The sequence below is a fragment of the Salvelinus alpinus genome, chromosome 6 (assembly GCF_045679555.1).
Source record: "Salvelinus alpinus chromosome 6, SLU_Salpinus.1, whole genome shotgun sequence".
Lineage (NCBI taxonomy): Eukaryota > Metazoa > Chordata > Actinopteri > Salmoniformes > Salmonidae > Salvelinus > Salvelinus alpinus.
In genome coordinates, this window is record NC_092091.1 from 49582129 (window position 1) to 49608730 (window position 26602).

The 26602-nt window shown below is 43.0% G+C and overlaps 1 protein-coding gene across 3 annotated transcripts; it reads left to right on the top strand.

Moving 5' to 3' along the window:
• Positions 1 to 5335: 5335 nt before the first annotated feature.
• On the top strand, positions 5336 to 23074 carry LOC139578797 (E3 ubiquitin-protein ligase RNF25-like). 3 transcript variants are annotated; one of them, XM_071406823.1, is made up of 10 exons: positions 5336 to 5490; positions 19328 to 19399; positions 19987 to 20083; positions 20469 to 20536; positions 20672 to 20741; positions 20996 to 21067; positions 21277 to 21420; positions 21619 to 21708; positions 21890 to 22027; positions 22139 to 23074. In XM_071406823.1, exons 1-10 carry the CDS (start codon positions 5351 to 5353, stop codon positions 22970 to 22972), a joined length of 1725 nt encoding a protein of 574 aa, XP_071262924.1. In that variant the 5' UTR covers positions 5336 to 5350; the 3' UTR covers positions 22973 to 23074. The 3 variants fall into 3 exon arrangements, with proteins under 3 accessions (XP_071262924.1, XP_071262925.1, XP_071262926.1); XM_071406824.1 differs by having other exon boundaries at positions 5378 to 5468; XM_071406825.1 differs by lacking the exons at positions 5336 to 5490; positions 19328 to 19399 and having other exon boundaries at positions 19832 to 20083; positions 20653 to 20741.
• Positions 23075 to 26602: the final 3528 nt, after the last annotated feature.

Here is a 26602-nt window from a genome sequence, read left to right on the forward strand (position 1 = left end):
ATCCATCCCTTAAAGTCCGTTTGTGCCAGTGCTTCAATGTTGACAATTAGGGCACTTACCTACTTACGGGAAAAAATGTAAAAGGCATAAAACCATGTGAAAACAAACTTGGGTTATGTCCAATATCACAACACTTTGAATTTGTTTTTAAAGGGCCCATATATTGAATATTCCATGGGAGAGGCTTAGCTCATGGGAGAGGCTTAGTCAAAATAGGACCAGAATTAACCAGATATATATTTTTTGAATGAAGATGAATTACATACATCTTTATATGGATCTAATATCATAGGCTAATTAATTTGGGGAAGAGGATGTGGAAAACACATTAACTAGATCGTTAACTGTAACTACACTGAACAAAAATATAAACGCAACATGCAACAATTTCAAAGACTTTACTGAGTTACAGTTCATATAAGGAAATAAGTCAATTGAAATAATTGCATTAGGCCCTAATCTATGGATATCACATGACTGGGTGTAACGGCAGCCTTCCTCCTCTTCACGAGAAGAGAAGGTGTAGCAGGGATCGGACCAACACGCAGCGTAGCCAGTGCTCAACATGTTTAATAAAACGAAACTGTGAACACTTACAACAATACAAAATAACAAATGTGGCAAACCGATACAGCCCTATCTGGTGCAGAGAAAACACAAAGACAGGAAACAACCACCCACAAACCCCAACACAAAACAAGCCACCTAAATATGATTCCCAATCAGAGACAACACAAAACACCTGCCTCTGATTGAGAACCATATTAGGCCAAACATAGAAACAGACAAACTAGAAACACAACATAGAATGCCCACCCAGCTCACGTCCTGACCAACACTAAAACAAGCACAACACACAAGAACTATGGTCAGAACGTGACACTGGGAATACAGATATGCATCTGTTGGTCACAGATACCGTTAAAAAAATGTAGAGGCATGGAACAGAATACCAGTCAGTATCTGGTGTGGCCACCATTTACCTCATGCAGCACAACACATCCCCTTCACATAGAGTTTATCAGGCTCTTGATTGTGACCTGTGAAATGTTGTCCCACTCCTCTTCAATGGCTGTGCGAAGTTGCTGAATATTGGCGGGAACTGGAACACGCTGTCGTACACGTTGATCCAGAGCATCCCAAACGTGCTCAATGGGGCTGTTCATTTTCATGCTGAAACATGAGGTGATGGCATCATGGTATCTCTGTGCATTCAAATTGCCATCGATAAAATGCATTTGTGTTTGTTGTCCGTAGCTTATGCCTGCCCATACCATAACCCCACTGCCACAATGGGGCAGCAAACGGCTTGCCCACACAACGTCATGAATCTGCCCGGTACAGTTGAAACTGGAGTTAATCAGTGTAGAGCACACTTCTCCAGCGTGCTAGTGGCCATCGAAGGTGAGCATTTGCCCACAAGTAGTCGGTTACGACGCAGAACTCCAGTCAGGTCAAGACCCTGGTGAGGACAGATGAGCTTCCCTTGAACGGTTTCCTAAAAGTTTGTATAGAAATTCTTCGGTTGTGCAAACCCAGTTTCATCAGCTGTCTGGGTGGCTGGTCTCAAACGATCCCGCACGTGAAGAAGACGGATGTGGAGGTCCTAGGCTGGTGGAGTTACACATGGCCTGTAGTTGTGAGGCCAGTTGGACGTACTGCCAAATTCTGTAAAACGACATTGGAGGCGGGTTATGGCAACAGCTCTGGTGAACATTCCTGCAGTCACCATGCAAGTTGCAGGCTCCCTCAAAACTTGAGACATCTGTGGTGTTCTGTGACAAAACTGCACATTTTAAAGTGGCCTTTTATTGTCCCCAGCACAAGGTGCACCTGTATCTTGGCAAAGGAGCAATGCTCACTAACAAGGATGTAAACAAATTTGTGCACAAAATTCTAGAGGAATAAGCTTTTTGTGCGTATGGAACATTTTATTTCAGCTCATGACACATGGGGACAATACTTTACATTGTTCGTTAATATTTTTTTGCAGTGTATAATACCACCTGCTAGTAGCCATGTCCTGGGCATCAGTAAATGTAATGTCCTAAAAAAAACTTTGCAGTTGTAGGCTACTACTCATGAGACCTACAGTACTGTAGGCTTATGCACTCACAATGCAGGCTATAGCTGCCGGATGAAGTTGGTTTTCTTTTTATATTTTTCTTGAATTTTTTATTTATTTGTGTTATACATGTTTTATTAAACATTAACATGCAAAACACAAAAAATAGAACAGCTAGAGGGATTACACAAATTAAAAAATACAAATGCACATTATATCATATGACTAGTTTCTGAATCAACAGAATGTCCAGATTTCTCAATTTCTTCTCCTGAGGAGTCAGGTGGCTGTTTCTCTCCAGTGTATGAGTGGTCAGTTAGCAACTGCCTTCTTCCTTTGCTGTTTCACACATTTTTTTCTTCCATTTTGCCAAGTTTCAGATCAAGTTAGCAGTCTACTGAGCGTTGTTCTCTGTTGTGTTTACTATAAATCAAGTTTTGTTACATTTGAGAGGGATAAAAGTTAAGGTTATTCGGAGCAAGATAAAATCACATCTGCACTCGCCGCCATCTTCTTGGAACCCCTACACGATGAAGTTGGTGTCACGTCGTTCATAATAATGAAGGTCGGACCAAGGTGCAGCGTATGTTGAGTTCCACATATTTTAATGGAAGTGAAACTTAAGTAAATACAAAAACAAATAAAGAATAAACGAACCGTGACGACAATTCAGTGCGAACATGCAACTAAACATAAACAATATCCCATAACCCACAGGTGGAAAAAATGCAACTTAAGTATGATCCCCAATTAGAGACAACGATTACCAGCTGCCTCTAATTGGGAATCATACACAAACACCAACATAGAAAAATAAACCTAGAACCCCACATATAAATAATAAACTAGACTAAACACCCCTAGTCACGCCCTGACCTACTCTACCATAGAAAATACAGGCTTTCTATGGTCAGGACGTGACAATTGGTGAAGAGCAACTTTAGAAACATACTGCAGCAGAGAGGAAGAGGAAGAGAGAGGCTGAACTCAGCGGAAAATCTGTCTCCCTTTTCATTGTTTCGCCCACCAAGCAATGAGTTTTTGTATGGAGGTCAATGAGAGAGTGTTGAATTTGGTCAACAGAAAAAAAGTATGGCATATTTACTACATGAGGTTTATTTGATCTAATAGAAGTTTTGTAACGCGTAAATTCGTAAAGTTGTTATGAGTGTACTGATATAATTAGGACACGTGTCATCCCGGCAACTTTGAGAAGAAACACTTTATATCGGAGTTGTTTCGAGATGGCTATACATTTTCATGGCATGAGGTTAGTAGCATAGCATCTCTCTCCATTGAATACAGGCGGTTGATGTTACAATCCTCTATCGAAATATTTTTTAAAGTATTACAATAATGAGATGTATCCACCAATCCAAAGAAAGGATAGGCGGGAGCTAGACAGGCCGCCATGCCGCTTTGTGGACAACGACTCCCATTGTTAGGGCGGAAAGGCATGTATCTTGTCAGTACATCTATAATTTGCAGTCAAAACTTGATGACCTTTGATCACATGATATTTGTAAAGATCATGCAGTCAACATGTACTAAGTGGCCTAGCCCGAACCATGGTGGTGGCAGCATCATGCTGTGGTGATGTTTTTCAGCGACAGTGTCTAAGCAGTCCAAGAAGCTGGATATCATTATATCTGCAGCCGAGAAGTTTTTGGGGTTCCAAGACTTTACGGCAGAAGCACTGCAAGGACTATTGTCGCTAGGAAATGTCCCACCCTCACAGGAGTCTTCTGAGCCTGTGTAGGAACCTGATTAGAATTCTTTCTCTTTTTTTAACAGAAAAGCACGTTGGTTTTGTTTAGTTAATTTATTTTTTGATAGTTTGTATGATATTGATATATTTTTTACCCATATTTTTTGGTCTTCATTTTTGGGATCCTTATTATCCACCTGCACAGTAGGTGGTGAAATACAATTGTTGTGAACACCATTATATCATAGAAGAGAGTTGTCCCTCCCATCAAAGGAGTCATCTCAGGGGTGACGACTGATGTTCAGGTTGAATACCTGAAGAGAATTCCTGGTGTGGTTGGTGCCCGGCGTCTGACCCGTTAGGTAATTGGAGAAAAAGAAGAAAGTCTGTAGGTCCTTTTGTTTTTTGACAAAGAGCAAATACCTACGCATGTGAAGCTTGGTTATAAAAGGTATACCGTAAGAGCTTTCGTCCCCAAACCACTGCAGTGTAAGAATTTTAAAGGATTTGGCCATGTTTCAAGTGTGTGCAGATGGACAGAGTATATTGAACGGTGTGTAGAAGGATGACGGTGTTGCAATTGTGGTGGGAATCAGGATCCCGAGTTCCTGGAGTGCCCTGTAAGGGTGAAGGAGATTGAGGTGGCAAAAGTTAGAGCAGTCAATCGAATCTCCTATACAGAGGCGATTAAAATAATTAAGAAAACAAGTGATGCTAGTGAAGATATGGTAGTGGATGCACCACAGCCTGTAACAAATGTTTGCTGCCAGTCAAAAGACACCCCGTGTGTTACAAAAGTGGATTTTGTGGCGTTCATTACCACAGTTATAAACTGTACGGCACAAGTGTCAAAGAAGTCTGAGAAACTGGACATTTTTCTGGCTGCAGCAAAAACGCTTTTGGGACTTAAGGATTTTACATCTGAAGACTTGCAAGGGGTACTGGCGCTGGAAGACCCGCCCTCCCAGGTTTCCCTTGAGCCTGTGTAGTGATCAGATCTGTTTTATTTATTTTGAACAGAAAAGTTGTTTGATTTAGTTTAGTTAAATTATAAATTTTTTGGTCATTTTGTTGTTTTTTGCAGGGGTATTTAGTTCCATTTTTGGTAATCCTGTTTCCATCCCGCATAGTAGTTGGCAGGATGCACATTAAATTGTGCGATCGCCAATATACCATAGACGAAGTAGAACAGGCGTTGTGCTGAAAATCTCCCTCCTGCTAGAATTCTCCTTCCCTTCGCGTTCTTCATTGCTGTGACTTGCTTGCCAGTTGGGATTTCTGCTCTTCACTCAGTTTTCGGTTTGGCTATTTGTTTCAAGTGTATGTGGCGGTTCTAGCTTGTATAGCGCCCGCATCCGATGGCGCCCGGTGCCGCTGCCCATGTCGCCCGTACCTAAATCCGCTACTGATTTGTATTAGTCTATAAATAAATATCTTTGCCAAAATTCGTCATCTCTCCCATGTCTTATTCGACTAGTATTTTTGAAAGTGTAAGGATAATAATTCAGCCATAGTTGTTCTGAAATGTTTATTGCTTACCAACGTTTTACTACCTCTGTTTAATATAACACACATACATGTTGTTCTATAGAAAGTATTTGACTAGCCACAAAATTAAAGAAATTACAAGGTGGGGAGGGGGAGATTTTCGGGCACAACACCGGTCGGTGGAACGAAGATGGCCGCTGAAAGCGAGTGAGTTTGTTGATGAGAGCGTGTAGGTGGAGAAAATGTGTCAAATGCCTGTATAATACGTTAATTCATATTCAATACCATTTACTTAAATGTATCTTCAAATGATATGTACGTTGTAGATTGTGGTTAGCTAGCTATGGGTCGCTAGCTCCAGCAGCTATCTTACTAACGTTAGCTACACCCAAGTTAACCAACAACACAGCTGAGTGCAGGGGATGATGCAGCCAAGCATAATCTTGCAAGCAAGCTGTTTGTTCAACATTGTAACTTACTAAAGATATTACATACAGTGCTAGTTAGCTGACATACATTTAGGAAAATACACGAAGTTTATATCTGATTGAACCAGAATCTGGCTTTAAAGGAGACGTTGAACGTGGCAGGAGTATTTCCATGTTCAACGTCTCCAGATTATGGTTCAATGCTGGGTCGTTCCATGGCATTTCAGCAAACCATGACACCAACCATCTCAGATTGTTCTGAAATAATTTCCGTAGTTAGAAACCTATAACATTAGCATTCTTGACACGTTATTTTGATGAAATGTAATTTGATCTCTGATAAATTAATAAGCTAATTGATTACACCCAAATTGGCCATTTAAATGTATAGAATTCATAATACCCAATAAATATAGTACCTAACACTCTGATTTTGACCAAACTTTTTTCTAACATTGAGTAAGGCATGAAGAATACAAGGAAATTGTAAAACGCCAGCCATGGACCCCTCGCACCAAACCCACCACAAGAAGGAGTGTGACATTACATTTTACATTTACATTTAAGTCATTTAGCAGACGCTCTTATCCAGAGCGACTTACAAATTGGTGCATTCACCTTATGATATCCAGTGGAACAACCACTTTAATATAGTGCATCTAACTCTTTTAAGGGAGGGGGGGGGGTTAGAAGGATTACTTTATCCTATCCTAGGTATTCCTTAAAGAGGTGGGGTTTCAGGTGTCTCCGGAAGGTGGTGATTGACTCCGCTGACCTGGCGTCGTGAGGGAGTTTGTTCCACCATTGGGGTGCCAGAGCAGCGAACAGTTTTGACTGGGCTGAGCGGGAACTGTACTTCCTCAGAGGTAGGGAGGCGAGCAGGCCAGAGGTGGATGAACGCAGTGCCCTTGTTTGGGTGTAGGGCCTGATCAGAGCCTGAAGGTACGGAGGTGCCGTTCCCCTCACAGCTCCGTAGGCAAGCACCATGGTCTTGTAGTGGATGCGAGCTTCAACTGGAAGCCAGTGGAGAGAGCGGAGGAGCGGGGTGACGTGAGAGAACTTGGGAAAGTTGAACACCAGACGGGCTGCGGCGTTCTGGATGAGTTGTAGGGGTTTAATGGCACAGGCAGGGAGCACAGCCAACAGCGAGTTGCAGTAATCCAGACGGGAGATGACAAGTGCCTGGATTAGGACCTGCGCCGCTTCCTGTGTGAGGCAGGGTCGTACTCTGCGAATGTTGTAGAGCATGAACCTACAGGAACGGGTCACCGCCTTGATGTTAGTTGAGAACGACAGGGTGTTGTCCAGGATCACGCCAAGGTTCTTAGCACTCTGGGAGGAGGACACAATGGAGTTGTCAACCGTGATGGCGAGATCATGGAACGGGCAGTTCTTCCCCGGGAGGAAGAGCAGCTCCGTCTTGCCGAGGTTCAGCTTGAGGTGGTGGTCCGTCATCCACACTGATATGTCTGCCAGACATGCAGAGATGCGATTCACCACCTGGTTATCAGAGGGGGGAAAAGAGAAGATTAATTGTGTGTCGTCTGCATAGCAATGATAGGAGAGACCATGTGAGGATATGACAGAGCCAAGTGACTTGGTGTATAGCGAGAATAGGAGAGGGCCTAAAACAGAGCCCTGGGGGACACCAGTGGTGAGAGCACGTGGTGCGGAGACAGATTCTCGCCACGCCACCTGGTAGGAGCGACCTGTCAGGTAGGACGCAATCCAAGCGTGGGCCGCGCCGGAGATGCCCAGCTCGGAGAGGGTGGAGAGGAGGATCTGATGGTTCACAGTATCAAAGGCAGCCGATAGGTCTAGAAGGATGAGAGCAGAGGAGAGAGAGTTAGCTTTAGCAGTGCGGAGCGCCTCCATGACACAGAGAAGAGCAGTCTCAGTTGAATGACTAGTCTTGAAACCTGACTGATTTGGATCAAGAAGGTCATTCTGAGAGAGATAGCAGGAGAGCTGGCCAAGGACGGCACGTTCAAGAGTTTTGGAGAGAAAAGAAAGAAGGGATACTGGTCTGTAGTTGTTGACATCGGAGGGATCGAGTGTAGGTTTTTTCAGAAGGGGTGCAACTCTCGCTCTCTTGAAGACGGAAGGGACGTAGCCAGCGGTCAAGGATGAGTTGATGAGCGAGGTGAGGTAAGGGAGAAGGTCTCCGGAAATGGTCTGGAGAAGAGAGGAGGGGATAGGGTCAAGCGGGCAGGTTGTTGGGCGGCCGGCCGTCACAAGACGCGAGATTTCATCTGGAGAGAGAGGGGAGAAAGAGGTCAAAGCACAGGGTAGGGCAGTGTGAGCAGAACCAGCGGTGTCGTTTGACTTAGCAAACGAGGATCGGATGTCGTCGACCTTCTTTTCAAAATGGTTGACGAAGTCATCAGCAGAGAGGGAGGAGGGGGAGGAGGATTCAGGAGGGAGGAGAAGGTGGCAAAGAGCTTCCTAGGGTTAGAGGCAGATGCTTGGAATTTAGAGTGGTAGAAATTGGCTTTAGCAGCAGAGACAGAAGAGGAGAATGTAGAGAGGAGGGAGTGAAAGGATGCCAGGTCCGCAGGGAGGCGAGTTTTCCTCCATTTCCGCTCGGCTGCCCGGAGCCCTGTTCTGTGAGCTCGCAATGAGTCGTCGAGCCACGGAGCAGGAGGGGAGGACCGAGCCGGCCTGGAGGATAGGGGACATAGAGAGTCAAAGGATGCAGAAAGGGAGGAGAGGAGGGTTGAGGAGGCAGAATCAGGAGATAGGTTGGAGAAGGTTTGAGCAGAGGGAAGAGATGATAGGATGGAAGAGGAGAGAGTAGCGGGGGAGAGAGAGCGAAGGTTGGGACGGCGCGATACCATCCGAGTAGGGGCAGTGTGGGAAGTGTTGGATGAGAGCGAGAGGGAAAAGGATACAAGGTAGTGGTCGGAGACTTGGAGGGGAGTTGCAATGAGATTAGTGGAAGAACAGCATCTAGTAAAGATGAGGTCAAGCGTATTGCCTGCCTTGTGAGTAGGGGGGGAAGGTGAGAGGGTGAGGTCAAAAGAGGAGAGGAGTGGAAAGAAGGAGGCAGAGAGGAATGAGTCAAAGGTAGACGTGGGGAGGTTAAAGTCACCCAGAACTGTGAGAGGTGAGCCATCCTCAGGAAAGGAACTTATCAGGGCGTCAAGCTCATTGATGAACTCTCCAAGGGAACCTGGAGGGCGATAAATGATAAGGATGTTAAGCTTGAAAGGGCTGGTAACTGTGACAGCATGGAATTCAAAGGAGGCGATAGACAGATGGGTCAGGGGAGAAAGAGAGAATGTCCACTTGGGAGAGATGAGGATCCCAGTGCCACCACCCCGCTGACCAGAAGCTCTCGGGGTGTGCGAGAACACGTGGGCAGACGAGGAGAGAGCAGTAGGAGTAGCAGTGTTATCAGTGGTAATCCATGTTTCCGTCAGTGCCAAGAAGTCGAGGGACTGGAGGGAAGCATAGGCTGAGATGAACTCTGCCTTGTTGGCCGCAGATCAACGTTAATTTAAGTGACAAGTAGTATGAAGCTGCGGCTCTGATTATTGTTTCTTTGTCTTATGTAATGGATTCTCATCTAATTTGTTGATTCCCCCCCGTTCAGAGAAATTAGTCATTGAAGTTGTTAGGTTTATGTCCTATCCTACATTCTGAAATTACAAGGTTCTGACCACTAGACAGTGTTGTTCCTGCTAGGAGGTGATCAAAAAAGAACAGCCCCTCAATATTAAAGGGATAGTTAACCAAAATCACGAAATTTGTTTCCTTACCCTGTAAGTGGTTTATGGACAAGATATGACAGCAACCCATGCTTTGGTTTTGTTTACCTGGCCACTGTTTCAAATGCTAACGTTTTAGTATTTGTGACACAAATCCAATGCAAGTCAATGGTACAGTGCTTAATAGAAAGTCTACACCCCCTTTGATTTCTTCATATTTTATTTTGTTACAAAGTAGAATTAAAATGGGTTAATTGTCATACTCTGTCAAAGCGGAAGAAAAGTAATAATATATTTTTTAAAGATGAATGAAAAATAAAACGGGCGGCAGGTAGCCTAGTGGTTAGAGCGTTGGGACAGTAACAGAAAAGTTGCTGTATCGAATCCCTGAGCTGACAAGGTAAAAATATGTTGTTCTACCTACTGTTCCCCAGTAGGCCGTCATTGTAAATAAGAATTTGTTCTTAACTGACTTGCCTAGTTAAATAAAGGTTACATTTTTTAAATATATTTTTTTCCTTGATTAGATAGGTATTCACCACCATGAGTCAATGCAACTTTGGCAGCGATTACAGCTGTGAGTCTTCCTTGGTTAGTCTCATAAGAGCTTTGCACACCTCTTTTGTGCAATATTTGCCCATTATTCTTTTCAAAATTGTTCATGCTCTGTCAAGGTGTTGGATCATGGCTTGACAGCAATTTTCAAGTCTTGCCATAGATTTTCAAGCAACTAATGAATAAGTCAAAACTGTAGCTTGTCCATTCAGGAACATTCATTTGGCTTTGTGTGTAGGGTGTTGTCCCGCTGAAAGGTGAATTCCTGTCCAAGTGTCTGGTGTTAAAGCAGACTGAATCATGTTTACCTCTATGATTTTGCCTTTGCTTAGCTCCATTTCTTTTCATCCTGACAAACTCACCAGTCTCTGCTGATGTTAAGCATACCCTTACCATTATGCAGCCACCACCATGCTTGAAAATAAGGAGGCAATTACTCAGTGATGTTGTGTTGGATTTGCCCCAAACATAAGGCTTTGCATTTAGGCAAAAATATTTTTTTACACTATTATTTTTTTGCCTTGTTGCATACAATGCATGTTTTGGAATATTCTTTGTATTTTTATTATTTTCACTGTCATTTAGGTTATTATTGTGTAGTCTAGAGCTGACCTCATTTAGTCAACTGGTTGATTGTTTGGTTGATAGACTGTTGGTCAACCAAGATTTCTTGGTTCTAGCAATGTTAACCAGTATATTGGTGTTGAGAACATTGCGGCGGAGGTAACAGAGTTGGGAGATTCGAAAACAGACCTTGCCTTAATTGTCTAAGAAAAGTTAGGGGAGAGGAAACCCCAACCTAATTAGGTATTTATTTATTATTATTTATTTTTTTACAAGGCAGGTCAGGGAAGAACAAATTTTTATTTACAATGACGGCCTACACCGGCCAAACCCGGATGATGCTGGGCCAATTGTGCGTCGTAGCGTCTGTAGTGACGCCTCTAGCACTGAGATGCAGTGCCTTAGATCGCTGCGCCACTCGGGAGCCCAATAATCAATAGCCTAACTATTAAATGTGCCTGGCTTTATAAATCAATCATATATCAACAGAAATAAGACAGCTATTGCGTCTGTTGCCTGTTTGGTTGATAGCCTACTGATTCCATGAGCACCAAGTCTCAACAATTTCACAAATTTGGCGGTTTTAATTTTTGCTATGCTGTAATAAAGGCTTTACACTTTTTTTTCATTAGACCAGCATCTGGTATTATTTGTCATTTATTTAGTGTTTACACTGTTCCAAATTGTCAGAAATGATTTAGAATAATAACCCTCCTTTTACCTTAATCTCCTTATTGTTATTGTTATTATCATCATAATAATGAATGTCATTATCATTAGTAGGCTTAGTATAGCCTTGTAAAACCACCATCGAGCTGTAGGCCTAAGAGCGCATCCTGTTTAGTCTTCATACCGTAACTTATTTAGGGCTATATTTCAATACTTATATAGGCTACTGTATCAATCAGTCATTAATTCATTCATGTCATCAGACAACATAGGAGTCATTCATAATGTGAAATGCAATCCAGCATTTTAGTTTAAAAATAAAAAAGCGACCATTGAATAGTTAGCGTAAGCATTAAATAGGCCTAAACCATTTTATTTCGGAAATTGCATTCACGAATGTGACAGTTTTTAGTAGTGATGCATCGATATCCGATATTTTCCTTGCCAAAAAAACCCTGATACCGATAACTGATATTTAACATTTTTGCGGCCTTTTAAGCATTCTAGTACAGTTAAATAGTTAACACACACACAGACGCAGCGGTCTAAGGCATTGCATCTCAGTGCAAGAGGCGTCACTACTGTCCCTTGTTCGAGTCCAGGCTGTATCACATCCGGCCGTGATTAGGAGTTCCATAGGGCGGCGCACAATTGGCCGGGGTAGGCTGTAATTGTAAATAAGAATTTGTTCTTAACTGACTTGCCTAGTTAAATAAAGGTTACACACCACACTGAACAAAAAGTTATTTTGTTGGCATTTACCTATGTCCCCATTACTAGTAAAACATAATCAAAACCTATTTCTTTCACTTACTTGCTGTGCTTTTTCGTTGTTCAGTCGTTTCATTCTCAACCGGGATTTCTATGGAACGCCGTTTGGGTCTTTGCACGTCAAATAACTCTATTTGACATGTCAAATAACACGACAATCTGTTTCAGTAGCTATAGTTAGCTAGGTGTCATCATCTAAAATAACCCTAATTTATAAGACAGTTCTTATTTGATTAATGGTGGTCAGAACCATCTATGTGAAGCTAGGCATAATAAGGATTAGCCACAATAGTGGACTTTGCGGTTAGCCTTCAGAATAAAAGTAGGTCATAATTCTACTATTTGTATGATTTGCATCATTGTCAATTACATACTTTTATTTAGAAGGCAAACTGCAAATTCCACTATTGTGCCTAATCCTTATTGTGGCTAGCTTCACAACCCATAACCTGGTCCGGTTCAGCCTCACTAGACAGATGAAGCTAGCTGGCTGCTAATAACGTTAGCTTTGGGCAACAAAGTTAAGTAGCTGGCTAGCTATTTATTTTCATGAACTGAAGTTCAATTTCAATAGGCGAACAACAAGTGGCTACCTAGCTAATACTCTCTCACAAGGATTCTTGAATCATTGCTAAGAATAATGAAAATAACTGCACTTTCTACTGGTCATTGTTTTCAGGTTGGTTTTATTGGTGCTAGCTAGGTACCAAGCAAAAACTAGCTACCCCCTTAGAAGTTGCGGTCGAACAGATTATGCTTTATTACAAATGCGGTATTGTTAACACATCGTCTGTGGCCAGTTATTGCTTGTTTGCAGACTTTTTTTGTACAGCTTTGACAGTGCTACTGTATTTTTTTTGACACGCAAAGACCTAAACTGTGTTTCATAGTATGTCGTGAAGCTAGTAGCAGTGACACTATTACTATGTAAATCCAGTAGGGCAACATCTGAAAAATAGGGCACTTGGTAGTGTGGACCGGTGCTCGACCAGTCGGCGAAAGCCAACATCACCCACGACAGAGAACGGTCGATTGTCAAGGGCAATGAATTCCATTATCTTGCCGTTAATTTTGAGTTGTCTCGTAAAAATGTTCTTACTCTTTCAAATGACTGCTAGACTTGTTAACTGCTCGATCCACACAGCAGAAAATTGTGTGGGTTAGGAATGCTATGTAGCGCAACATTTTACGTGGCGTCATTACGTTTTATTGGTATGCACGGTAGCTTTGACATCGTTTTTTAACATCGGCGTTAAACTAGATATCGAGCCGATACCGATGTTGGCATTTTTAGCTAATATCGTCTGATTCCAATATGTTCACCATTATATTGTGCATCCCTAGTTTTTAGTCTTTACTGTAATAAAGGCATTACAACAGACTCTCTGGTACGCTTATAATTTATTTGGTGTTTACATTGTCCAAACGGTAAGAAAAATGTATATTGTAATCTGTTTGGTCGGAAGTTTATATACACTTAGGTTGGAGTCATTAAAACTCGTTTTTCAACCAGTCCACAAATTTCTTGTTAACAAATTATAGTTTTGGCAAGTCATTTAGGACATCTACTTTGTAAATGACACAAGTAATTTTTCCAACAATTGTTTACATTATTTCACTTCTATAACAATTCCAGTGGGTCAGAAGTTTACATACACTAAGTTGACTGTGCCTTTAAACAGCTTGTAAAATTCCAGAAAATGATGTCATGGCTTTAGAAGCTTCTGATAGGCTAATTGACATCATTTGAGTCAATTAGGTCTCCCGGGTGGCGCAGTGGTCTAGGGCACTGCATCGCAGTGCTAGCTGCGCCACCAGAGTCTCTGGGTTCGCGCCCAGGCTCTGTCGCAGCCGGCCGCAACCGGGAGATCCGTGGGGCGACGCACAATTGGCATAGCGTCGTCCGGGTTAGGGAGGGTTTGGCCGGTAGGGAGGGTTTGGCCGGTAGGGATATCCTTGTCTCAGTATGTAAAAAATTTAATAAAATGTATGCACTCTACTGTAAGTCGCTCTGGATAAGAGTGTCTGCTCTTGGCCGGTAGGGATATCCTTGTCTCAGTATGTAAAAATGTAATAAAATGTATGCACTCTACTGTAAGTCGCTCTGGATAAGAGCGTCTGCTAAATGACTAAAATGTAAAATGTCAATTGGAGGTGTATCTGTGGATGTACTTCAAGGACTACCTTCAACCTCAGTGCCTCTTTGCTTGACATCATGGGAAAATCAAAAGAAATCAGCCAAGACCTCAGATAAAAACTTGTAGACCTCCACAAGTCTGGTTCATTCTTTGGAGCAATTTCCAAACGCCTGAAGGTACCACGTTCATCTGTACAAACAGTAGCACACAAGTATTTACAACATGAGACCACGCAGCCGTCATACCGCTCAGGAAGGAGACGCGTTCTGTCTCCTAGAGGTGAATGTACTTTGGTCTGAAAAGTGCAAATCAATCCCAGAACAACAGCAAAGGACCTTGTGAAGATGCTGGAGGAAACAGATACAAAAGTATTTATATCCTCAGTAAAACGAGTCATATATCGACATAACCTGAAAGGCCGCTCAGCAAGAAAGAAGACACTGCTCCAAAACCACCATAAAAAAAAAGCCAGACTACGGTTTGCAACTGCACATGGGGACAAAGATCGTACTTTTTGGAGAAATGTCCTCTGGTCTGATGAAACAAAAATAGAACTGTTTGGCCGCAATGACCATTGTTATGTTTGGAGGGAAAAGGGGGATGCTTGCAAGCCGAAGAACACCATCCCAACCGTGAAGCACGTGGGTGGTAGCATCATGTTGTGGGGGTGCTTTGCTGCAGGAGGGACTAGTGCACTTCACAAAATAGATGGCATCATGAGGAATAAAAATTATGTGGATATATTGAAGCAACATCTCAAGACATCAGTCAGGAAGTTAAAGCTTGGTCACAAATGGGTCTTCCAAATGGACAATGACCCCAAGCATACTTCCAAAGTTGTGGCAAAATGGCTTAAGGACAACAAAGTCAAGGTATTGGAGTGGCCATCACAAAGCCCTGACCTCAATACTATAGAAAATCTGTGGGCAGAACTTAAAAAGCGTGTGCGAGCAAGGAGGCCTACAAACCTGACTCAGTTACACCAGCTCTGTCAGGAGGAATCGGCCAAAATTCACCCAACTTACTGTTGGAATCTTGTGGAAGGCTACCTGAAATGTTTGACCCAAGTTAAACAATTTAAAGGCAATACTACCAAATACTAATTGAGTGTATGTAAACTTCTGACCCACTGGGAATGTGATGAAAGAAATAAAAGCTGAAATAAATAATTCTCTCTACTATTATTCTGACATTTCACATTCTTAAAGTAAAGTGGTGATCCTAAAGTAAAGTGGTGATTCCTAGGACAGGACATTTTTACGAGGATTAAATGTCAGGAAATGTGAAACTGAGTTTAAATGCATTTGGCTAAGGTGTATGTAAACTTCCGACTTCAACTGTAGGCCTAAAATGCACGCAGTGCTTGCTCCATACATCATTTTTCTTTATCTACAGTATTTTCCATAACTAGTCAAATTTATTCCACCTATCTGACTTCCTCTTTACCGCCTGTGCAACCAACCATAAACATTCCACCGTTTCGAGTTTATTTGTCATGTCCTCTGCATCCATTTTGCTGTCACGTGTTAAGGTGTTCAGAGTTTGTTATAACCAATTTATTGATGTGATTATGATATGCTATATGTCAGGCCCTATTGTCACCTTCACTTACATGTCACATAAAGAGAGCAAGGGTTGAGGGAATAGGGAATGTTTTTCCTAAACAGATGAGGGATTTTGGTAACAACTTTTCAGTCAAAAATGGTTGTAATTATGTTGCAGCTTCAACAACACGGACAGTGTGGTGGTCGCTGCAGCAGAGAAAACGGGGAGATAACGGGTGCTAGGCACAGTCACTCGCTGTCTTTTTTTTAACACACCGCAGCAAGTCTGAGCCTGGCGGCACAATCAAATCAATTGCGGTCGGACTCCCTCTAGACATTTGTGTGTCTTAATTATTTAATCAAACAGTTCGCTTAAAGCATCAGACAAGCTCAATGAATATAGTTGATTTGAATAAAACACATAGGATGTGTCTATATATGGAAAAATACACGTTTAAACATTTTGACCAATCAATTGGTCGAAAGAACAGGTGACTCTTGATCGGCCAATATTTGTTTTTGTTGGGGACGGCTCTAGTGGAGTCACTACAATGTTGTTGATCCATTCTCAGTTCTCCCATCACGGCCATTGAACTCTGTAGCTGTTTTAAAATCACCAATGGCTTCATGGTGACATCCCTAAGCAGTTTCTTTCCTGACCTGCAGCTCAGTTCAGAAGTACGACTGCATCTTTGTGTCTGGGTGGTTTAATACATCATCCACAACATAATTATTAACTTGACCATGCTTAAGGATATATTCAATGTCTGATGTTATTGTTACCCATCTTCCAATCATTGCCCTTTTTTATGAGGCTTTTGAAAAGTTCCCTGGTCTTTAGTTGAATCTGTGCTTGAAATTCAATACTTGGCTGAGGGAGATGTATGTACAGTGGGGAGAACAAGTATTTGATACACTGCCGATTTTGCAGGTTTTCCTACTTACAAAGCATGTAGAGGTCTGTAATTTTTATCATAGGTACACTTCAACTGTGAGAGACGGAATCTAAAACAAAAATTCAGAAAATCACATTGTATGATTAAGTAATTAATTTGCATTTTATTGCATGACATAAGTATTTGATACATCAGAAAAGCAGAACTTAATATTTGGTACAGAAACCTTTGTTTGCAATTACAGAGATCATACGTGTCCTGTAGTTCTTGACCAGGTTTGTACACACTGCAGCAGGGATTTTGGCCCACTCTTCCATACAGACCTTCTCCAGATCCTTCAGGTTTCGGGGCTATCGCTGGGCAATACGGACTTTCAGCTCCCTCCAAAGATTTTCTATTGGGTTCAGGTCTGGAGACTGGCTAGGCCACTCCAGGACCTTGAGATGCTTTTTACGGAGCCACTCCTTAGTTGCCCTGGCTGTGTGTTTCGGGTCGTTGTCATGCTGGAAGACCCAGCCACGACCCATCTTCAATGCTCTTACTGAGGGAAGGAGGTTGTTGGCCAAGATCTCGCGATACATGGCCCGATCCATCCTCCCCTCAATACGGTGCAGTCGTCCTGTCCCCTTTGCAGAAAAGCATCCCCAAAGAATGATGTTTCCACCTCCATGCTTCACGGTTGGGATGGTGTTCTTGGGGTTGTACTCATCCTTCTTCTTCTTCCAAACACGGCGAGTGGAGTTTAGACCAAAAAGCTCTATTTTTGTCTCATCAGACCACATGACCTTCTCCCATTCCTCCTCTGGATCATCCAGATGGTCATTGGCAAACTTCAGACGGGCCTGGACATGCACTGGCTTGAGCAGGGGGACCTTGCGTGCGCTGCAGGATTTTAATCCATGACGGCGTAGTGTGTTACTAATGGTTTTCTTTGAGACTGTGGTCCCAGCTCTCTTCAGGTCATTGACCAGGTCCTGCCGTGTAGTTCTGGGCTGATCCCTCACCTTCCTCATGATCATTGATGCCCCACGAGGTGAGATCTTGCATGGAGCCCCAGACCGAGGGTGATTGACCGTCATCTTGAACTTCTTCCATTTTCTAATAATTGCGCCAACAGTTGTTGCCTTCTCACCAAGCTGCTTGCCTATTGTCCTGTAGCCCATCCCAGCCTTGTGCAGGTCTACAATTTTATCCCTGATGTCCTTACACAGCTCTCTGGTCTTGGCCATTGTGGAGAGGTTGGAGTCTGTTTGATTGAGTGTGTGGACAGGTGTCTTTTATACAGGTAACGAGTTCAAACAGGTGCAGTTAATACAGGTAATGAGTGGAGAACAGGAGGGCTTCTTAAAGAAAAACTAACAGGTCTGTGAGAGCCGGAATTCTTACTGGTTGGTAGGTGATCAAATACTTATGTCATGCAATAAAATGCAAATTAATTACTTAAAAATCATACAATGTGATTTTCTGGATTTTTGTTTTAGATTCCGTCTCTCACGGTTGAACTGTACCTATGATAAAAATTACAGACCTCTACATGCTTTGTAAGTAGGAAACACTGCCGATTTTGCAGGTTATCAAATACTTGTTCTCCCCACTGTATGTATGTATGGGGGACAGAGGAAGGGGTAGTTATTCAAAAATCATGTCAACCCCTATTATTTCATACACAGTGAGTCCATATAACTTATGTGATTTGTTAAGCAAAATTTAACTTCTGAACTAATTTAGGCTTGTATGAACAATTTGGGTGAATACTTATGCAACAACTATTTGAGTTATTACAATTTTATTAATTTGTAGAATTGTCTTTTCACTTTGACTTCATGGAGTATTTTATGTAGAGCAATGATAAAGTTACAATAAATCTATTTCAATCCCACTTTGTAAAGCAACAAAATGTGAAAAAAGTTCAAGGGGGTTTAGACTTTCTATAGGCACTGTATCTATATGATCATTTTTGCACTTCATATCCAAATAATCTATAAGTAACATCATTGAGTTACACAATCTATTTTTAGATACTTAAGGATGATTTGGACATGAAGCATGAAAATGCAAATATAGGCACCATTGACTTGCATTAGATGCGAAATAAGTTAGTGGACAACAAAACCAAAGCCTGGAACCGCACCATCTAGTGGTCAGAACCTGGTAATATCAGGATGTATGACGGGACATAAACCAAACAACATTAATGACTAATTTCTCTGAACAGGAGTTTGAAAACCATCACCAAATTCACTGGGAATACATTACACAGGATGAAGTACCGCAGCTTGTCAGACATAGAGAACTAATACTATATGCTCATTGTTGGAGTGGGATTGGCATGGGGGGGGGGGTCTGTGGGTGGCTTTTGACAACTTCTTTGGATTCCTCATGTTTAACTCATTGTTGGAAAAAAGTTGGGTCCAAATCAGGTGCTCGGTACTATATTTATTGAATATTATATGAATCCTATTAATGAAAATAGACAATTTGGGTGCAATCAATTAGTTTAGTTTCTCAGAGATCAAATTATATTAAGACAAAATAATTTCTGAATAATCTAAGATGGTGTCAATCCTTTGTGCTTTTTGAGGTTGAACGACCCCGCTGTCATTTATAGCTAGCTTGATAATTTGCCACACATGATTATCTGAGCTATGCAGGCTCTACATTTTACATCTGGTTTAGCTAGCCAATGATCCTGCTCTGCAGTAAGTTAATAAGTTACAGTTCAAGCCATTTCTGCTGTAACATCCAGATTGTTGCATCATTCATTGACATTGGCTACATCTCCTCTCTACAGTGTCCTGTCTGAGATTGAGGTTCTCCAGTCCATCTATCTGGATGAGCTGCAGATTAACAGGAGAGATGCTGGGTGAGCCATTCTATTTGATGATAGTGGTGTTCTGGGGCCTGGGCTAAGACCTCACTTAGGATTTTGCTGACTCATGAATCTATATAAATACCAGCTGTAGCCTGATTTGCAGATCTGTTTGTGCTGGTGTGGCATAGCAACAAATGACAAAACAACTTGGTTCACCTTAAGCACATAGAGTACAGATCTGTGACCAAACTATAATACTATAGGCACACAAACACCACACACACACACACACACCATTGTATCAGAAGTGTAGTGTGCTAGTTAGCTATGTTTTATGTTGCATCACGAGGATGGGCCAAATAGAGGGATATTGCAGGTCTGTTGCATCATACTCAGCTGATTGTTGCGTTCCCTCTGTATTCAACATCCTGTCCTCCCAACTGCTCTTTGAAGAGGACTATTAGCCTTCACACTTAAACAGACATCTCTTTCTGCTCTCTTTTCTTTCCCTGGGTGTTTTGCTATAGCGCATGACTGATTAGCCTCCCCCGGACAATAGATAAGACTAGATGAATAGCTGATAGACTTCGGGCTTTGAAGTGTGTTTAATTGACATTCTCTGTTGCTCTCTCTTATAGGGGATGGGAGGTGAGTCTGGTTCTATATCCCTCCACGGGTGAAGATTCCTTCTCTCAGTTTGTGCGACTCACCCTGACTTTGACTCTCGACTTGCAGGTATGCTCATATTCCCTTCTTCCTTGTCCTTTGCAATCCCCCAAAAATATTCCCCATTCCCTGGCTTAGGGCATGTAAATATACTGGCCTTCCCTGCTCCTGGAGAGCTACCTACAGGGTGTGTACACTTTTGGGTATTGGTGCAGGGATGTAACAAAAGCTTGCTTACCCAGTAGCACTGTAGGACCGGAGTTGAGGGGTCCTATGTGAGTTTTGAGACAACCCTCCATGTAGCAACAACACTTCCTGTAATATTGTTTCTGAATCATGTGAAAGTTTTTCCTATGCTTTCAGAATTTCCTGTCCTTAGGACCCTGCCCTGTCCCTTTCATTCTCAGGACATGCCACTTCCAATGTTTTACACTGATCTCTCTCTCTTCCTAAGTATCCCTGCTCTCCTCCCTCCATTTCCATCCACAACCCTCTGGGTCTTTCTGATGACAAGCTGTGCAGGTAACTAGAGGAAATCTGTTGTCCTCCATCTTAGGTTCATTGTAGTCTTATCCACTGCTCTGATGAAGGGTAGTTAAAAAAATGTTTGTGTCCCCTGTTACTTGTATTGCTCCCAGATTTCTCTCTCTCTCCCAGTGTGCAGAAATGTCTGCAGAAAGAGGCGGTGTCCTGCCTGGGTTCCGCTGTGTTGTACCAGCTCATTGAGGCCAGTTCTCTTTCTCTCCCTTTATTTCCCCCCCTCCCCCTGTTTCCCTCATTTTCTCTTTCTCTCACTCCCTCTGTTCTTATTTGAAATCTCTTAGTTGGAGACCACAGTAATTTAAGTACTGTATTTGTGATATTAAAATTAGAACTGTGGCTCGAGGATGCCCTTTGACCTGATTTTATTTTATTTAGAAATGTATAAATAGAGATGAATATCAAGTACCTGACTCAGTCCCTCTTCTCTGTCTCTCTCAGAAAGCCAAAGAGATCCTGACAGAGAGCAATATTCCCCATGGGAACTGTGTCATCTGCCTTTACGGGTTTAAGGTGAGCTGTTTAATTTGTATTTCCATTAGTCCACACAAGATGAAAGTTTAAACTAGTCTTCCTGTTTGAAACTCTGTAGACGATGTTTACACCAATCCAATGCTTTTGAAATCTATGAGGGGGAGTGAGCAAGTGGACACAAAATGGGACCGCAGCATTGTGTGTGACGTAAAGCTTGTCCTCCCCTGTGTCTTTCTGGTATGTCCCAGGATGGGGAGGCGTTCACCAAGACCAGATGCTACCATTATTTCCACTCCCACTGCCTAGGCCGCTACATCACCCACTCTGAGACTGAGCTCCAGGAGAGGGAGAAGGAGCTGGAGCAGGACAAGACACGGGAGAGGACTGATGAGGTGAGATCAAGTGTCCATATGCAGCGGTGGAATTGAGGGGGAGCGCCTGGGAGTTCCTGAAGTGAAACTGAATTTTTGGGGGAGGGGGGATGTCAATGTTTTTTTTTATTTTTAGCTATATTCCTGGATATTTTACAGTGATGATTCACTTTGTGGTCAGTTTGACTGGTGGTTCTTTCTTTCTCCCTCCCCCTGTAGGAGCTAACGGTTGTGTGTCCCGTGTGTAGAGAACCTCTGACTTACAACGTTGACCAGCTCCTGTCCAATCCCGCCCCTAGCTTTCCAAAGGTAAAGACACAATTGCACACACTGTACTGCTATGTAGCTGTTCTTTTTTCTCTACAGCACATATTTTTTTCATGGCTTGCAATTTTAACTAAACCACTTGAGGGACACACAACCCCTTAAAGTATAGTGGCTACTATTGCAAATACATCCATGCATTTGTGCTGACCTCTACTTCACTCAGCTGGAGGGAGCGGTGATGGGGGTGGAGTTTCGGCAGAAGTGGGCTGAGCTCCAGAACCTTTTGGAGCGTCAGAAAGCAAAAGGCGGGATTATCGACACAGAGGCAGAGTCTAACCGCTTCCTCATACATATTAATGAGGTAAGGAAGCAAGGAGGGGCTTAGAAAAAATATTTGCTGTAGTGTCTGTGTGAGCTGCACTTTCCTGATAATGTATCTTAATTAAATAACGTTGCGACTTGTTTTTCATAGCCACCTCCTGACTCAGACAATGTCAGCGCTGATGGGAATGCCTCTCCCAGCCAATCACTGCCCTCCCTTCCTCCTGCCTCCACCAATCAGATCACAGCACCAAAGCTGCAACACGCTGGCCACTCACATCGCAGGGGAGGGCTAGGTCACCAGTACCGTCACCAAGTGCCGCAGGGCCACTTCAGGGGCCCCAGGAGGGGAGGGAGAGGCAGGCCAGAGGCAGGGCGATGCAGGCCCCACACCCACCCAGGGACACCTGTCCCCCCCACTGACCATCTGGACAAACTCTCTCTGTCCTCAGAGAAACATGACAACCTTTACAGTGCTCCTCCTGCCAACTTTCACAACGCACCAATCAAAGCCAGACTTCAGGAGAACTCTAGCCACCCAGACCTGGGACAAGCACAGTTAAGCCAATTGGAGAAGGAAGAAGGGGAGGGACGTACGGAGCTAGGCCTACAAGAGGCTCCAGTTCCTAAAGACGGTCAGCCAATAAGCAAATCAAGCCTGGACACTTCTAAAATAGACATCCCATCTAGCAACGGCATTGAAATGGAGCCTGGGCGAGGCCATAGGGAGAGAGGAAGGAGGAGGGTCCCTCGCGGTTCAGTGCAACAGCCTGACCAATGGCAAGAGAGGCATTTCAGAGGAACAGACCAATGGGATGCTCGGGGGAGCGGGTACCATCGCTACTGGGACGGGCGAGGTCAGCGAAGCAGGGGAGTTGCCAACTACCCCCGTAGCAGAGAAGGCAGAGCTCACATGGCTGGTGGGAGGGGCTTCCATCAGAGTGTTGTAGAGGGAGATGTGGGGAGAGATGCTGCTGCTCTATGACAAAGGGACAAAGGAGGAACTAAGAACAACTATGTCTGTACCTCCATTTACATTCTCGACACACCTAAAATAAAGCTTTGCACTGTCTGGCACCTAAATGAACCGGTGTGTCCTGCCTTCTTTCCTATTGCTGTTTGAATTGTTGTCAGTGGGCAGTTGTTTAGTTTATGCTGAAGCATTCTTTTTACTGCATAAGATAAAGAAATGACGGGCCACATTTGTCTGAGGGAACATACAGTATATTTATTATTGACAGAAATCAGCTGAAATTGACCTGCCTTGAACATCACACACTTCAACTTATTTTCCCCCACCCTCCCCCTTCCTTTTTTCCTCTTGCTTTCGCTCCACCCCTTATTTCTGCATACCAACCCCTCCCCCTGGGCGTCCAGCCTCACCCATTGACATTTACATTTACATTCACCCCCAGCCCAGTAGTAGTAGTTGTAGGCCGGACAAGAGCCCCCCTGCTGGAAATCTGGCCTCTGCAAACGCGGCCCAGTGGGGACACTGACACCCCGGGGGAAGCGCTGCACTGGCCGGTAGATGTTTCTGTACTTCAGGGTTTTAGGAAACAGCTCCACCTGAGAGTGGGACAGGGGTATGAAAGGATAAGCATTATTTATGAGGGATACCTGGAGAAAATCAGACCTCTGAAATAAAAATGTATGACCCTCCTTTCAGTAAAATATATGTTTTACTTGACCCTCCCTGAACGCTTGAAAAAAGTGAACCTCCCCTATACCCCAAATAATAATGAAAAGGTGCATTATGCAGAAATCGCTCCGCCATTTCCTGGTTGCAAAAATGCTAATAGTCGCCTAATTTCAGTAACGACGCAAGCAATGTAGAGAATGAGTACTGTCTAAACCCCTGTGAAATATACACTACATGACCAAAAGTATGTGGACACCTGCTTGTCAAACATCTCATTCCAAAATCATGGGCATTAATATGGAGTTGGTCCCCCCCCTTTGCTGCTGTAACAGCCTCCACTCTTCTAGGAAGGCTTTCCACTAGATCGATGTTGGAACATTGCCTTTTATAAACGATCTACGTCATTTTACATGACTGGAGACACACATTTTTTTTATCCACAACTGAGCATGACAACGAATGAATGAATGCATGCTGCAGCACCTGAGATGTCTATACAGGCTAAATGTAAAAATAAAAAAAATATAAAAAAAATAGGATAGTCTAAGTTTGGAACAGTGCTAACGTTGTCAACAGTAAAAATGTAGCGGAACAGAACCAGTTACAACTGAAGTATCTGATCATCAATGAATGAGAATTACAATTGTGTTTTAACACAGCAGCCGCATATCATCAGTTAGGCCTATACGCACCTGTAACTTAAAGTTCATTTGGGAAACTATAATTTTCTAATACAATTTTATTCCTTGATATTGTTACAAAATAATTGATAAGGGCATGGGAATATGAGTGTCTGCTAGACTAAATTAACAAACTAGGCATGCATAGCTCACCGAATGATCAGCCCGGTGCCAGGATAAAGTGACTTTGTTTGAGGGGGTTCTTGCATCAGAATTATAATGAATTCTTCTTATATCATGCTATACCACAAACAAAGTTCAAATGCAGAGACTGACACCACTGAGTGCTTTTGCAGTGACAGGTTGGTGCGAAACCTGTAGCCCATCTCCGCTGCGCTGTATCAGCGTAAAATAGGGTCCTATCAGTTGTAAGGACAAAGATTCAGCAGGAGGCAGACAGTGTTGGATTTATTTACACAGCGCGGTTGTTTCAAAGATGACAGTGATATTTACAAATACACTGTATACAAAGTTCTGACTTCAATGACAGCATTCAAAAGAAAAAGCCTCTCATTAGGCAAAACCTGTCTTACCATTAAAGCACAGGTGGGGTCTACCAGCCTCAGATACAGCCTCCCCTTGAGTTACCCAAAAGTGAACTAACTAGAACATCCCCAAACCGGCACTTAAATACATTTGGCCACACCTATACTTGGAGCGCAGGCCAGGTATATCTATGCACGCTAAAGCATGTGCGTTCATGCAAAATAAAACATGACAGAAACCAGACAAAGACAATGAAGAAATTGACAGTAAACTGGTAATTGCAATTAAATAAACCAAAAGTTTTTACCACAACTGTTGTGCAGTTTGAGCTCTCCAAGCAATGTTTCCACTTGAAGAATGATATGAATGTATATTATATTTAATGAATTATCAACATTTCTGTAACCAAACATTTTAAATTAATGAGGGAATATGTTGGGATTAACAGTAACTAAACTGATTAATATATACACTGCTCAAAAAAATAAAGGGAACACTAAAATAACACATCCTAGATCTGAATGAATGAAATATTCTTATTAAATACATTTTTCTTTACATAGTTGAATGTGCTGACAACAAAATCACACAAAAATTATCAATGGAAATCAAATTTATCAACCCATGGAGGTCTGGATTTGGAGTCACACTCAAAATTAAAGTGGAAAACCACACTACAGGCTGATCCAACTTTGATGTAATGTCCTTAAAACAAGTCAAAATGAGGCTCAGTAGTGTGTGTGGCCTCCACGTGCCTGTATGACCTCCCTACAACGCCTGGGCATGCTCCTGATGAGGTGGCGGATGGTCTCCTGAGGGATCTCCTCCCAGACCTGGACTAAAGCATCCGCCAACTCCTGGACAGTCTGTGGTGCAACGTGGCGTTGGTGGATGGAGCGAGACATGTCCCAGATGTGCTCAATTGGATTCAGGTCTGGGGAACGGGCGGGCCAGTCCATAGCATCAATGCCTTCCTCTTGCAGGAACTGCTGACACACTCCAGCCACATGAGGTCTAGCATTGTCTTGCATTAGGAGGAACCCAGGGCCAACCGCACCAGCATATGGTCTCACAAGGGGTCTGAGGATCTCATCTCGGTACCTAATGGCAGTCAGGCTACCTCTGGCGAGCACATGGAGGGCTGTGCGGCCCCCCAAAGAAACTTGTGACTTGTATAGCATGCCTTCCCACCCCTACTAGTTCAATTTCTATGTTCACTCTGTATGATAACCTATAAAGTGAAGTGAGTACTAAATGTGTTGTGCTACTAATGACATATTGTGTTCATCTGTGCAAACACAATGGGACCACGCAGCCGTCATACTGCTCAGGAAGGAGAAGCGTTCTGTCTCCTAAGCGTTCTGTCTACCTCAGATAAAAACTTGTAGACCTGCACAAGTCTGGTTCATTCTTTGGAGCAATTTTCAAACGCCTGAAGGTACCACGTTCATCTGTACAAACAATAGTACACAAGTATAAACACCATGAGACCACGCAGCCGTCATACCGCTCAGGAAGGAGACGCGTTCTGTCTCCTAGAGGTGTAATTTGGTCTGAAAAGTGCAAATCATTCCCAGAACAACAGCAAAGGACCATGTGAAGATGCTGGAGGAAACAGATACAAAAGTATTTATATCCTCAGTAAAACGAGTCCTATATCGACACAACCTGAAAGGCCGCTGTCACGATCGTCAAAGGGAGAGAGAGAGGACCATGGCGCAGCGCGTGAAAAATACATCTTCTTTAATGAAGGAAAAAACAACCACTTACAAAATGAACAAAACAAACGATCGTGAAGCTAAACTGA